Genomic DNA, 16,254 nt, shown 5'->3' with positions numbered 1-16,254 from the left:
GTGCCAAGTGCAAATATCTCTGCTCGCGCTCTCAGATACACGTTGCTCTTGTAAGAATTTTCTCTGGGCTCGCTCAGAGAATATGTCTGCACTTAAAACGTGCCTCCGCTTAAAGTAAGCATGTATGTGCTTAGACTTTGTCCCGTGCGTTCGCGCAGCATGCCTAAGTAGCTACTCTTCTCTTCAATTTCTTTTTTTTTTTTTTTTTAAATAAATGCCAAGGTATCAAAAATATAACTTACATAGCAAAAATGTATAAATTACATACAACGGAATAAAGAAAGCAAAGCAGCATATATATATATATATATATATATATATACATACATACATACATACATACATACATGCATACATACATATAGCCTGTATATGCTCATACAAAAATAAAAAAAACAGAACAGAAAGCTGTAATGAAATAAATAAAAAAGTTTGAAACAAGTTTATTGTCTTAAGAGTTTTAAGATTCTTAGATAACGAAATGCTTTGGATGTATTGTTGGACCTCTCTTCTAAAAACAATGAATAAGGGATTCTGCTGAGTGAATTTACTACGGTGAATGTGAAATTTTGCAAGGAACAATAATAAATTAATAATAAAATACTCATTAAATTTAGCTTTTTGTATATTAAAGAAACCAAACAGTGCATCCTTAAAAAGCAAAGAGAAATCCGGAAGCAGAAAATTCAACCCAAAATAACTGTGTGTGAGGACAATCCCAGAAGATATGAAGAGCAGTTTCATCAGGGGCACCACAAAAAGAACAACTTGTGTTTATGATTTAAACCTTTTCAAAAGCTAGATTTAATGAGTATTTTATTATTAATCTATTATTGTTCCTTGCAAAATTTCACATTCACCGTAGTAAATTAACTCAGCAGAATCCCTTATTCATTGTTTTTATAAGAGAGAGGTCCAACAATACATCCAAAGCATTTCGTTATCTAAGAATCTTAAAGCTCTTAAGACAATAAACTTGTTTCAAACTTTTTTATTTCATTACAGCTTTCTGTTCTGTTTTTTTATTTTTTATGAGCATATACAGCAGGGATAGGCAACTCCGGTCCTGGAGGGCCACTGTCCTGCAGAGTTTAGCTCCAACCCTAATTAAACACACCTGAACAAGGCAACCAGTGTTTTCAGGATTACTAGATAGATACAGGCAGGTGAGTTGTTATCAGGGCTGAAGCTGAACTATGCAGGACAGTGGCCCTCCAGGACTGGAGTTGCCTATCCCTGATATACAGGCTATATGTATGTATGTATGTATGTATGTATGTATATATATATATATATATATATATATATATATATATATATATATATATATATATATATATATACAGTATATGCTGCTTTGCTTTCTTTATTCCGTTGTATGTAATTTGTACATTTTTGCTATGTAAGTTATATTTTTGATACCTTGGCATTAATAAGAAAAAAAGAAGAAATTGAAGAGTACTTAGGCATGCGCGAACGCACGGGACACAGTCTAAGCACATACATGCTTACTTTAAGCAAAGAGGAGAGATCCGCGATTGCACTGAACACGTTTTAAGTGCAGGCATATTCTCTGAGCGAGCCCAGAGAAAATTCTTACAAGAGCAACGTGTATCTGAGAGATCGAGCCCAGTTCTCGCGCGCAAGCAGAGAGATTCGCACTCGGCACATATTCCGTGCGCGAGCAGAGAGATTCGCGCTCGCGCATTTATATTCCGCGCGCGAGCAGAGAGATTCGCGCTCGCGCATTATATTAATGTACTTTCACGCTACAATAATGTGCTCTCGACATTTGACAGGAAAATAACGCCATACGGAATTTCCTTATATGGGTCCTAAGGGCACTTCTCCGAGGGCGTGCGCGCACTCGTAGACCAGAGCAAGATAGCGAAAGCAGTTCCATCAGAGCGCTCTGCTCGGCTGAGGCTTTTGGAAGTCAATGTCACCAAAGAAGTGGGTTTTTGGTTGCTAGGGCAAGACAACCCTGCACATATTCCCAAAGAACACAGCGTTAAGGGACCAGTGGATGGAGTTTGTTTTTTTCAGAGCATCAAGCTGTGTAAGACTTTGTTCCCTGCATTTCGATGATGATTGTTTTATAAACAAAGCCCAGATCGACGGATTTGCAGATCGTCTAATGCTTAAGGATCGAGCAGTCACAATGATAAAGTTTCGCGGTCGCTGACGGTGAGTAAAACTGCTTCAAAAATGTCTCTGTGTGTTGTTAGCTCGGTTAGCACAGCTTTACCACCGACCGCACGGCCCGCCTCCAGACGCTCGGTTTTTTCCGGAAAGACCCGGTACAGCCTATCTGTCTTTTATAAATATAATAAACCTAAAGACTTTTTGGAGATATGAAGGATGCAATACTACTCTATAGGTACTCAAGATTAACAGGAGATTGAGTGAAAATAAGCATTTCACCCCCCCCTTTAAGGCTTTAGTAAATCTATGAACACTTTTAGATGAGAAACAACAAAAAGAAACATTAATTTTCTGCCATTTTCAGTCTTTTCAGTGGTTTCATCTAAATGTTGTGATTATGGGGCCGTTTACACCTGGCCACTTCATGCGTTTTCTCAGATCGGATAGCTATCCGATCGTGAAAAGACCAGGTGTAAATGCCCTCCGAAACGCATTCGAGACGGATTTGAATCCGATCGCTCAAACCACTTCAGGAGGTGCTCTGGGCCGCATTCCAGACGAAACTGGACAAGTGTAAATGCATCTGGTTGTTGAAACCACATATGTAAATTGTACTCCTCCCAAAAATGCTAAAAAAATAAACGTGTGAGAGCGTGTCATGGGCTAGATGTAATGTTATAGTCAGTGGCGGAACTAGAGTTTTATACATGGGGTGGCCAGGGGGTGGCCACTGCTACTTGCGGGGGTACACAGTACACACACACACACACACACACAGAGACAGACAGACAGACAGTGGAAAAGCTTATGGAAGGAATTGGGTCACTCTGTTTGTGTCTATAAGTGTTGAACATCTTTCTAATTATAATTATTTAATTTATAATTATTTTTTTGTGTTCATTTTTTGGTGAACTATCCTTTTAATCTGGCAAAATCTTCTCAACTTAAATTCCTGAATTTGGTATGTGATTGACTGCCTGTGTCTGGTAGATGCTCTGAGCTGTTGATGGTTCTGAAGTCTGACCACACTGACTCTGACTAGCCAGTGGTGATGCAAGGGCTGGGGTCTGATCTGCCTGTTAGTCCAGTCATTTTAAGCCAAAATGGGGGTCAACCTTGAACAAATTGCAACAGAAGCAAACTCAACTGATTTTGTATCCTCAATATGTCCTAAGTAAGGAAAAACAAGTCCTGAAGAATCCCATTCTGAAAAAGACCCAAATATAGCCTATTCATACGCCTATTCATTCTTTTTCTTACGTGAATAGGGTAAAAATTGTAACCTTTAGATTTCACCATGAAAATTACTGAGTTGATTACTTGCATCAAGACAAACAAAAAATGTATTACAAGTTTTTTTTTTAAATTGGTTGTTAACATGGACAAATGGTGCATAATCTAATTATGTATGTGATAATTTGCATAAATACCACAACAGATCTAAACATTGGATATAGCCAGGAGAAAATGTCTTGTTGAATCTTGTTGACATATAACAGTAAAATACCTAATGTTAAGGTCTGAATGGAACCCATTACGGCTACCCATGAACATTAATACATAGAGGCAGGAAGAAGTACTTTAGAAACCAGCCTTTATTAATTATTAAGAGATTGGGTTTGGGGCTGGGTCTGTGGGACTGTTTCTGGGGGACGAGTCTGAGGGAAGAACAGGAGACAATGTTAAGGAAAATGCTGAAGACAAAAGGCAGGTAAAATAAAAAGTGAATCCCCAGAAACAGTTTTCAAAACTTTCCCCTAATGGGATTCTTGACTTTTTTTCCTTACTCAGGACATATTGAGGATACAAAATGATTTGAGTTTGCTTCTGTTGCAATTTGTTAAACCTTTTTTCATAAAATGACTGGACTATGTTTGTGCTTATTAAAAATATTTTTATCTTAACTCTTTCCAGTATAAAAAAAAAATGGTGTTTTTGGTAATTTTCACAATTTCATGGCACCCCAGAATATTTTGTTGTATGAATATCTGAACATAAGAAAGAACAGACCCTGTGCTTTAAAAAAAAAAAATTCTAGCTTCGTGCGTCTTTTTAGCGCAATTTTCCACCGGACAAATTGCGCTGGTTAACTCATGATTTCTGTTCTGTGCGTCTGTGCGCACCAATCTTTCACTTCTATCTACTCCTCAACCAGACTACCTAGAGACTTCGGGTTTTCGGCATTATGTTAAGGAAGGTCTAATCTCGGGAACGCACAAAAAAAATCCAGGAAAAGATTTACTATCTCTTAGTGTTGTGATCCCATGAGGTGAGAAAATTGCGCTAAAACACTCACTGAGTTTTTATTACTTGTTTATCAACACTTGAATGTTGGCAAGTTTCATAAAAAGCAACATGAGCAAAAAGCTGAGAAAATCGCATTTTTATCAAAGACTACATCTAGATCAGATTTAATGATGATCAAAACACAGCTCGAGTCCATCAACACCCTACACCCATAAAGCTTCACAGTCCTATAGTAATCGCATTATGATATCGCTTGTTTCTGCTCTTCTTTGCCTGCGTTTTGATCTCCTATCCTCACATTAGCTAGAACATTTGTATACTGTAACGTAGGCTACACACGGCAAGGTAGCCTACTGTATATGCGTGTATTAGGCCGAATGTATTCGGAGCAAACCCCCCTGATGCTAAACCTTAAAAACTTACTTCAAATATGATGTTTTCTTATTCGGTGAAGTTCGGTATCTTGCAACTATCTCTCGTCCTCTGCTCGTCCGTTTGAAAACTGCGCGCGCGCCGCGTTGCCGGCGAACGTAATTTTTTTTTTTTTTTTTTTAAATCAGCATCAGCAACTGCCAGTAGCAAATAAAATTTTGGGGTGGCACCCGGGGTGGCCAATCGCATGTCAGGGGTGTCCAGTGCCACCCCGGACCCCCCTCTGGCTCCGCCACTGGTTATAGTTCAGTTCAGTTCAGTTCGAGTTTATTTATCCCTTAGGAAATTGGTTTTGCACAGGTGCTGCACATCACAAAAAACACTCACATAGCAAACACTCACATAATAAACACTCATGATTACAGATCATTTAACATTAGAATATCAGTTGGTATGAATGAGTTCTTAAACCTCCTTGTTCTCCCTCCCATTACTCTATATCTACGTCCTGATGGAAGAATAACAAACTCTTTGTGTAATGGGTGTGTTGGGCAATTGATTATCGCAAAGGCTTTTTTGACAACACGTCCACATCTGCTGAACTCCAATCACTTTCGAAGCAGTCTTTATCAGTTTGGTTATTCTGTTTCTGTTGGACAGGCTAATACAATCAAACCATACAATGTCACAATAAGAAATTACAGATTCAATAAAACTCCGATAAAACAGTGTCATTAACACTGAGCATACTTTAAAAGAGTTCATTTTTCTTAAGAAAAACATACGCTGCTGAACCTTTTTACAAATGTCATCTGTGTTAGCATCAAAATTAATTTTTTTATCTATAACTGTACCCAGATAACGATATTCGTCCACAAACTCAATATCTCTTCCATTTATGACAGTAGGAGAGACTGAAATGGCAGATTTTCCAAAATCTATGATCATGTCTTTGGTCTTTGATATATTTAGATTTAGGTTACATTTTGCACACCAAGAGACAAAGTCCTCCACCACTGGGCCATGAGATGTCTCCTCATTTACAAGAAGACTCACAATCACAGTATCATCCGCGAACTTTAACATATACCTATTGTCAAATGTGCTCCTACAATCATTAGTATACAAAATAAAAAGAAGAGGGGAAAGAACACACCCTTGAGGCGAGCCAATAGAAGAACATAATTTGGAAGAAAGCAGACTGTTGACTCTCACACACTGGGTTCTATTTGATAAAAAATTCACGATCCATCCTACTAGATTAAGATCAAGGTTAAATAATCGAACTAATTTTTCGGCTAATACATGTGGCTTGATTGTGTTGAATGCAGATGAGAAATCAATAAAAGCTAGCCGTGCCCTTGTTTTTGGGGTCTCCAGATGTTGGGCTACTAAGTGTACAAGAGTGGTTATGGCATCCTCAACCCCCCTCCCTGCTCTGTACGCAAACTGGAGAGGATCCAAATTATCTTCTACATACTTCAATATCTCTATTCTCACAATTTTTTCAAATGTTTTCATCACTAGTGAAGTGAGGGCTACCGGTCTAAAATCATTTAAAACCTTCAGACTCCTACATTTCGCCACAGGAACAACTATGCCATGTTTCCAGATTTGTGGTACAATTTGAGTTCTAACTGACATGTTAAAAATCTCTGTGAATATGCCACTTAGCTGTGAACTACATGCTCTCAACACCTTACCACTAATATTATCTGGTCCAGGGCTTTTATTTACTTTTATCCTTTTAAAAAACCTAGCCACCGTAGGAGCATCGATACTAAATACAGTAGGCCTATTGCTTTGCCCAAAGTCATACTTCACATTATCGTCATCCACATCAAATCTTAGATAAAATTTGTTAAGTTCATTCACTAAACACGCATTAGATGTATACCCATTTAAGGATATCGTAGTTCTACTTCCCTGTATGCCTGTCATTAGTTTCATTCCGTCCCACACCGCCCTTTGATCAGCATTTAAATATTTTTCTTCTATTTTTTCTTTATAATTATGTTTTGCCTTTGCAATAGCAGCTCTTACTTCCTTCCTAATAACAGAATAAGCAACTTTATCACCACTTTTAAAAACAACACTTTTCTTCTTAAGAAGATTTTTCAGTTCATTATTAAACCAAGGCTTATTATTTGAATGCCTGGTGATAACCTTGGTATCAATCACATTATTGACACAGAATGAGATATAACTAACCACCACATCAGTCAACTCATTAATATTGTCAGATGGTGCATGAAAAACAGACCAGTCCGTGCACTCAAAACATCCTTGTAGGGCCAATATACCATCCTCATTCCATACCTGGACTGTCCGTGATTCTGTGCCTCTCCTTCGCAGCACAGTCCTATATGTTGGAAACAGGTGCACCACGCTGTGGTCCGAGGAGCCCAGAGGGGACTCAGCAACGGATCTGTACGCTCCTCGTATGGATCCATAACATAAGTCAAGAGTCTTATTTCCTCGAGTGTGACAAGTGATATACTGATGAAAATGGCTAAATGTTTTGCTGCAGTTACTGCGGTTAAAATCACCCATTACAAGACATGGGGCATCAGGTGAGATGGACTGAAGTCTTTGCAACACAGAGAACAATACCTCATTTGCGTTTTTAAAGTTAGCCTTAGGGTGAATATACACAACCGACAAAAACACTTGAGGAAATTCCCTTGGCAAATAAGATGGTCTCACCGAAATTGTCAATAGCTCAATGTCCGGTAGGCAAATTTTCTCCCGAACAGTCACATTATTACACCATCTTGGGTTAATATAAAAGCATACTCCACCTCCCTGCCGCTTCCCCGTCATACATGGCTCACGATCAAGACGTATTGGTACCCCGAATCCATCAATATCGGTCGTAGGATCCATATCTGCGGCCGTCAGCCACGTCTCAGTGAAGGCTAAAACACACGCATCTCTGAACTCCCGTGTGTGAGATACTCGTGCTTGCAGTTCATCCACCTTGTTTTTCAGTGATTGAACATTTGCCAGGACTATTGAAGGTAGAGGCAGACGTCTCTTCCTTGTTAGGATTCTCACGCGCTGTCGCACGCCGCCTTTTTTGCCTCTTTTACATGTTTTTCTTCTGGTCCTGCCATCTTCTCCAGGACTAAAAAGCTGGCAATATAGCCAGATATGACAACGCTACTGGAACATGCATCACTGCGGATGAGAAGCTGAGCATCTATTCATTAAGCCAACGTGCAAACTATCACAAATCAAAGTAAAAGCAAGTCGCAGACGCTTAACACACAATCATCATCATTAAAAGTAGAGAAACGAAAGGATCTTACCAGGGCTGCTGCCACTCTCTTTTATTGCGGTCTTTGATTTTGAAATTTTAGCTGATGATCAATAAAATGCAGCTCATATCTGTTGCTTTTGGTGACGTGCACTCCGTTAAATCTGCATACAGCGCGGGAATTGAAGATCGGATTTAAATCCGTTTCGCAAAAACACATTTATGTGACCAGGTGTAAATGGAACGTCTCGGTTACATATGGTAACCCTCGTTCCCCTCCGTTCCCTCCCTCAGGGGGAGTTCCCTATCGTTCGGTCACTACGACGTACGTCGTGGTGAACGACGAATAGGAATCCCTACCAAAGCGCCACAGCTGCTGCACCCCATTCAGCGCCCTGTGTAAGCCTCCACACCTTCTTGCCTGGAAGGACGATAGGAGAGGGCTTACACCGAGAGAATCCGTCACTGTTGTTCCGTTATAACCCATACAGTGAGATTATTGGATAACACAGGGAAAGCGTGTCCGATTTGAGGGAGGGGAACGCTGAGGAAGCCACATTCTTAAGGAGAGTTATGTGGGATTAGACATATGGACTAGGGGTGTAACGGTACGTGTATTCGTACCGGACCGTTTCGGTACAGGGCTTTCGGTTCGGTGCACCTGTGTACCAAATGACCGAATGCAATATTTTGTGTGCGGAACATAGGTAAATTTTCGTGTTTCCACACGAACATATTAAGTGGCGTTCAGCGCAAATCCCGCCCTGCAGCTGATTCTAAAGTTTTACCAGTTTACCCGTCGTCACTGTAACCTAAACCAAAGAAATCGACTGCACGGGGAAAAAAATATTTTCTGCTCCGTGTGCGCTGCCACACTCTCCGTTCCGCGTGTGTGTGTGTGTGTCTGCGCTCTGCGCTCTCTGCTCAATGTTCAATGTTCGACTCCGTGTTTGCGCTGCGCGTTCTGCTCTGTCGTTAACGGCCCAAACACTCCAAGTCCAATCATGTACCGATCATGCACTGGAAAAGCAAAGTCCGCTCAAATAAGGTGAAATTTCTCAGTAGTAGACTTCTGTTTGCTGAGCTGGTATAGTCATGCTGGCAACAATGGTAAAATGACCTGCTCTGATCACATGCTCTGGTAATAATAGATTTGTAGGAATATATTTTATTTTGATAATTAGTAAAAAAATGGGGGAAAAAATCTTAAATTGATTGTTGATTGATTATTGAAAAATAATAATACATTGATATATATGTTTAATATTATTTTAATATAGGGCTATTTTCTGTTCCTTTTTTTCCCTGGTGTTTCATTAAATTAGGTGATTCTAAGTTTAATTATTGATGATTACAAGCTTGGAGGAATTGCAATAAATTACAGCAAATTGTGCAATTAAAGTTATTTTTTTATCGATTCCCAGCCTTAATTTTTAAATATGAGCAGGCCTACAAGCTGGGATTGGTAATGCTGCACTGTAATCATAGTTATTTATTTATTTTTTTCATTAAATTTATTATGTGATATTGGTTTGAGACCGAGAGTATTTTATTTAGTGGAGAACTTTGCAGCAGTATTTTATTTCTTATTCTTTTTTTTATTTTATATATATTTTATTATATTTTGTTAAAAAGTGTTTAAAAAAGTGTAAACAAATTGTTAAAAAAAGTTTATAGTAATAAACAACCTGCAGTTTAATGTTTGCATTTCTTTCCCTTACTGTACCGAAAATAAACCGAACCGTGACTTTAAAACCGAGGTACGTACCGAACCGTGATTTTTGCGTACCGTTACACCCCTGATATGGACTAACCCAAGGGTTGTACTGCATATGAATAATGGGTGACTTAGCCCAAGGGAAAGACACGGGCTTCCGAATAGGAGCAGCCGTGGAGAATATACACATATGGGATCACCGTAGGGTCACACATATGGGACCCAGCCTAGACCCGGATCTCAAGGATTCACCGGATAAAGGCCTGGCACTGGACGCTCCGCCATGTCCGTGCCGAGGGTGTTGGAGGACTCAACAGGTTCGACTTTGGAGCAATAAGGATGCACAGTAGAGTGCAGCAAGCCGACAGAGCCGGTACTCTCAGTGCTTCTATCCGTTTAGGGTGAGAACACGGGAGGACACGGGCTCTACACGTAGGCTATAGTATCTAGCGAATGTGTTAGGTGTCGCCCAGCCCGCAGCTCTACAGATATCTGTTAGCGAGGAGCCACGTGCCAGCGCCCAAGAGGGTGCAACACCTCTCGTGGAGTGTGCATGCAACCTGAGCGGACAGGGCACACCTTGAGCTTCGTAAAGCCAAGGCGATGGCATCCACTATCCAGTGGGCCATCCTCTGCTTGGAGACAGCCTTTTCCTTCTGCTGGTCTCCGTAACAGACAAAGAGCTGGTCTGAGGTCCTGACGCTTTGGGTTTTGTCCACGTACATACGCAGAGCGCGAACGGGACAGAGCAAAGCCAGGGCTGGGTCTGCCTCCTCCAGAGGCAGCGCTTGCAGGTTCACTACCTGATCTCTAAAGGGAGTGGTAGGAACCTTGGCCACATAGCCAGGCCGGGGTCTCAGTACAACATGGTTGTCACCCGGCCCGAACTCTAGGCACGATTCGTCGACTGAAAATGCTTGCAGGTCCCCTACCCTCTTGATCGAGGCCAGTGCAATCAGCAGCAAAGTCTTCAAGGAGATAAGCTTTAAGTCTGCTGACTGCAAAGGCTCAAAGGGAGCATCCTGAAGTCCTCGGAGCACCAGGGAAAGGTCCCAAGAGGGTATGGAGGGGGGACGAGGAGGATTTAATCATCTCGCCACCCTAAGGAACCTGACGACCAGGTCGTGCTTTCCAACTGTTTTGCCATCTATGTGGTCATGATATGCTGAAATAGCAGCAGCATGTACTTTAAGGGTGGAGGGAGACAGCCTTCGCTCCAACCCTTGCTGCAAGAAGGAAAGCACTGACCCTATCGAACATCTTCGGGGGGCCTCTCCGCGGGAGGAACACCACTCGACGAACAGGTTCCACTTCAAGGCGTACGCACGTCTCGTAGACGGCGCTAGCGCAGAAGTGATGGTGTTAAGTACCTCTGGGTGTAAGTCACCTAGAACCACCGCGTCCTGTCCAGGGACCAGACATGGAGTTTCCAGAGGTCCGGACGCGGGTGCCAAAGGGTGCCCCGTCTCTGAGTCAGAAGATCCTTCCTCAGAGAAATGGGCCAGGGAGGGACTGTCACGAGGAGCATGAATTCTGGGAACCAAGTCCGGGTGGGCCAATAGGGAGCCACCAGAAGGACCTGTTCCTTGTCCTCCCAAACTTTGCACAGGGTCTGTGCAAGTAGGCTCACTGGGGGAAATGCATATTTGCGGAGGCCCGGGGGCCAGCTGTGTGCCAGTGCATCTGTGCCGAGTGTTCCCTCGGTCAGGGAGTAAAACAACCGGCAGTGGGAGGTTTCTGAGGAGGCAAACAGGTCTACCTGAGCCTCTCCGAACTCTCTCCAGATCAGCTGAACCGCCTGGGGGTGGAGTCGCCATTCTTCCGGGAGCACAGCTCGTGATAGCTCGTCGGCCACACGGTTGAGCACACCGGGGACATACATGGCTCGAAGCGACCTCAGATGCTTCTGACTCCAAAGGAGGAGTTGTGACATGCGACGGGAGCGTAGACCACCTTGCCGGTTAATGTACGCAACGGTCGCAGTGTTGTCCATACGGACCAGCACATCTCTGCCCTGTAGCGGCCTTTTTAGGCGGCTCAGAGAGAGTCGTACTGCTAGCAACTCGAGGCAGTTGATGTGCCAGTGCAGTTGGGGGCCCGTCCACACCCCTGACACTGCATGCCCGTTGTACGTGAGACCCCAGCCGGTGGCAGAGGCATCTGTGAAAACCACAGACACCTGTTCCAAGGGGACTCCTGCCCGGAGGAACGAGGACCACGTACTGAAGGTCTGGCGGCACTCCGGTGTGATTGCCACCCGGTGAGTGCCGTGATGCCACGCCCATCTCGGGACTCGGGACTTCACTGCCGTTTCATATGGAGCAGGCCAAGCGGAGTTACCGCTGCTGCCGCTGCCATATGTCCCAGGAGCCTCTGAAAGAATTTCAGTGGGACCGCCGTCCTGCCCTTGAACGTGTTCAAGCAGTTCAGCACCGACTGAGCGCGTTGCTCTGTGAGGCGCGCTGTCTGTGCGACCGAATCCAACTCCATACCGAGATAAGAGATCCTCTGCACGGGGGCGAGTTTGCTCTGTTCTCCTAGTTGACCTGAAGGCCCAGCTGGCTGAGGTGCCTGAGCACGAGGTCCCTGTGTTCGCATAACTGATCTTGAGAGTGTGCTAGTATGAGCCAGTCGTCGAGATAGTTGAGAATGCGAACGCCCTGTTCTCTCATGGGAACAAGGGCCCCCTCCGTGACTTTTGTGAAGACACGGGGAGACAGGGCCAGCCCGAAGGGTAGGACCTTGTACTGATATGCTCGACCCTCTAACGCAAAGCGCAGAAACGGCCTGTGTCGAGGAAGAATCGAGACATGAAAGTACACGTCCTTCAGGTCGATCGCTGCAAACCAATCTTGGGGACGGATGCATTCGAAAATGCGTTTCTGCGTGAGCAGTTTGAACGGTAGCCTGTGAAGGCTCCGATTTAAAACTCGCAGGTCCAAGATCGGTCGTAACCCCCCACCTTTCTTGGGCACAGTGAAGTAGGGACTGTAGTGTCCTGACCTCATATCGGCTGGAGGGACCGGCTCTATCGCGTCCTTCGCCAGTGGGACTGCGATCTCAGCGCGCAAGACATGGGCATCGGCTGCTCTCACTGTAGTGGAGTGGATGGCCCGAAACTTGGGGGGACGCCGGGCGAACTGAATCGCATAGCCAAGCCTGATGGTCCGAATGAGCCAGCGAGATGGACTGGGGAGCGCTAACCAGGCTCGCAGAGACCGTACAAGCGGGAACAAAGGGACCAAAACAAAAACAAAAGGAAACAAAGGATTTTCCACCCGGCCCTCTTCCTGGGGATGGAGCGATGCGGTCATCATCTCCTGGAGAGCAGTTTCTGCCATCTCTGGGTCGCCCGTCCTAGGGCCGCTTGCTCCTGGCTTTGCCGCCCTTCTTAGCGGGGTCCTGGACAGGCGGGTGGCCCGCCTGCGACTGGCTCCACGGCGCCGTTTAGATGGAGGCTGCTGCGGCGGCGCGGGAGAAGTCTGACCCACCCTCTGACCCACCAAGGCAAAAAGTCTGACCCACCAAGGCAAAAAGCAGAAGTGCAATCACACCAGCTGCTCGTTAAATACCCGCGCTGCGAGGCTGCGCAGCTGATGCAAATGATTGCACGCCAATGTGTATTGGCTTGTTTTAGTTTCACTCGAAGTAGATTGGCCTCTCTAGCGAGATTCCTATTCGTCGTTCACCACGACGTACGTCGTAGTGACCGAACGATAGGGAACCGTTTTGATAAATCAGATAGCTATCCGATCTGAGAAAACGCATGAAGTGGCCAGGTGTACACAGCCCCTATGTGTCAGATAAAATCAGTTTAGCAGAAGAAAATCAAATCGATGGACATCATGAATGTAGATTTGTTTGTTTTTTAGAGGAATATTTCTGACCTGTAGTTCAAACAGCTTCGCAGTGCTGGGCTTTCATTTTCACTTTCTCTAAGGTTTTTTTTATAGTGTTGTCTTTGCTGAATAACCACAACAATAATACACTCCAAAACTGAGATGAATAACATTAGCCATAACAATATCTAAAATAAAAAATTCATAAAATGTTCACAAAACATTCCCAAAGATGTTCTAAAAAGGAGGAGTATTTCGAGCTCAAGCACAATCGGAGTTCAGGGATTCTCTAAATATCAGCAGAGAAACATTGATCAGAAAAAACATGATGTTGTACACAATTCTTTAAATATAACCTTAAATCTTGTCTATATTTCCACACATAAACATGTCAAATATCTGATGGTGTTTTATTGTCATGTGTCTCTACAGAACTGAAGAGGAGACAGCAGTATGCAGGTACAGTGTGCTGTCTGCACTACACTAGATTACATTCAGATACTCACAGCTTCATCACTGACCGACATATGATTAAACACTGATTACATATTACAAACATCATCACTAAATATCTGAATTGTAAATTTGTGATTTATATTCTCTATTTTCTCAGTGGATGTGACTCTGGATCCTGATACAGCTCAACCTAAACTCATCCTGTCTGATGATGGAAAACAAGTGAGACATGGAGACATTAGACAGAAACTCTCAAACAAACCAGAGAGATTTGATAGCTATTTTGTTGTCCTGGGAAAGGAGGGATTCTCCTCAGGGAGATTTTATTTTGAGGTGCAGGTGAAGGGAAAGACTGACTGGGAATTAGGAGTGGCCAGGGAATCCATTAACAGGAAGGGATTGATCACACTGACTCCAAGTGATGGATACTGGACTGTGTGGCTGAGGAATGAGAATGAATATAAAGCATGTGCTGATTCTCCTGTCTCTCTGTGTGTGAGAGTGAAGCCGCAGCGGGTCGGTGTGTTTGTGGATTATGAGGAGGGTCTGGTCTCCTTTTATGATGTGGAGTCCAGCTGTCATCTCTACTCTTTCACTGATCAGTCTTTCACTGGGAAACTCTTTCCATATTTTAACCCGTGCAATAATCATGGAGGTAAAAACTCAACTCCACTGATCATCACACCTGTCAATTATAATAAATGAATTTACAGCCTTAATATGAAATACACAATCAAAATTGTTTATATAATTAAAAATTTAAACATGTTTTGCTATTTTTTCATCATTTGTTTTTTCATTGTTAAAATCTAGCATTTCTAGCTATAATTTCAAATTAAAATATAATGCTTGTTTAACAATTTTATTTTCAATTTTTCATAATTATTCATGCCATTGTTTTCTCCCATCTCAACCTGACAAAGTGAAAGTGTCTGTATTTTTTTTTACATCAAAATCAACCATATTATGATAACATTAATAAATGATCAAAGCTGTCTAATTGCTGTAATAAAATCTGTGATAATACTGTGGTAAATCAGATGGTAATACCTCAATATATATCAGAACTGTACTTCCCTTCTCCAAAACCTGACAATAACATTGAGAGGAGTTTCATTTTAAGCAGCCATTTCTAAAATCTCTATAACAACATTATCATCATTTCATATGAACATCATTTAAATTGTTAATAAACATTGATAAGGACACACTCTAAGAAAAGTCTGTACAAATATGGCACAATGTGTTAATGAAGGAATATTCCGTATTGATGTTTCACAGTGTTTTTACCTGTGTTTTGAATTATGCATTGCATTGTGTTGTGATGTATGGTTAACAGAAAAGTCTGTAAACAGATTAAGGATTTTTTAAGGATTATGTTTTTTTCACAGCGTTGTAAAGGGATCCTCCATAGGGAGAGACTAGTTGGCACTTCAGCACTGCGTTGTCATCGGGTCCAGACGAAGGTCTTTCGTCAGATCTGGATACGGCCTGGATATGGCAGGCTGTACTTTATGGGAAGTGTTCCTGGTTCCAGCTGACCTAATCTATGCAGCCTAACATTGAATTATAGAAGTCTATAATGTATTATGTGAATGCTAGGTCAAAGAGATGTGTCTTTAAAGCAGTGCTTCTCAAATAGTGGGGCGCGACCCCCTGGGGGGGCTCGGAGCGATGTCAGGGGGGGCGCGCGAGACCCCGGGGAACATGCTTTTTCAGGAAGTGGGGTTTTTTTTGCACTGAACAAGAGCACACAGCACAGAGCAGGAGATATGAAGTGCAGATAACAAACCCTTAAGAGACACCATGGAAAAATATTTAACAGGGATGAAAAGAAAGGCGGAGAGAGACGGAGATAATGAGACAAACGTAAGTCTCCCGAAAGCTAAGACGAGAAATGTGACGAAGCGTATGTTGCGCTTGGCTTCACCTACGGTGGGAGACGAAGTAAGACCGGTATGTTTACTGCGTCTAAAAATGTTGGCAGCGGACAGCATGAAGCCAAATAAATTAAGGCATCACTTAAAGACATTACACCCCAATCACGCTGATAAACCGCTTGAGTTTTTTCAGCGAAAACGTGCCGAATATTGCCAACAATCGTCTCGCTTTGTGAATGTTACTTCAGTCCTGACTTCCTCATTTTGATAAAAAAATAAAAAAATCAGCACAAATTGTTTTATTCATTTTTGTTTTATAGATCAAAGTGTTTTATATAT

At 42.7% G+C, this 16,254-nt stretch overlaps 1 protein-coding gene across 2 annotated transcripts in view; it reads left to right on the top strand.

Moving 5' to 3' along the window:
- The window catches only part of LOC311094054 (E3 ubiquitin-protein ligase TRIM39-like), an 81,814-nt gene that overhangs the window by 6,160 nt on the left and 59,400 nt on the right, over positions 1–16,254 (top strand). Inside the window, exons 7-8 of one of the 2 annotated variants that reach the window (XM_084131777.1) lie at positions 14,012–14,038; positions 14,193–15,030. The exons of the other annotated variant lie outside the window; for it this stretch is intronic. Of the exons in view, the coding sequence (XP_083987903.1) occupies positions 14,012–14,038; positions 14,193–14,740 (575 nt within the window). The 3' untranslated portion in view covers positions 14,741–15,030. Of the gene's footprint in view, positions 1–14,011; positions 14,039–14,192; positions 15,031–16,254 lie in introns of those variants that run through there. 2 annotated transcript variants of the gene reach the window in all.

Source organism: Abramis brama, assembly GCF_963993115.1.
Source record: "Abramis brama genome assembly, chromosome: 12".
In the NCBI taxonomy this organism is placed as follows: Eukaryota; Metazoa; Chordata; class Actinopteri; order Cypriniformes; family Leuciscidae; genus Abramis; species Abramis brama.
The sequence above is the reverse complement of the archived record's forward strand: the minus strand, read 5'-3'. Positions and strand labels throughout refer to the sequence as shown.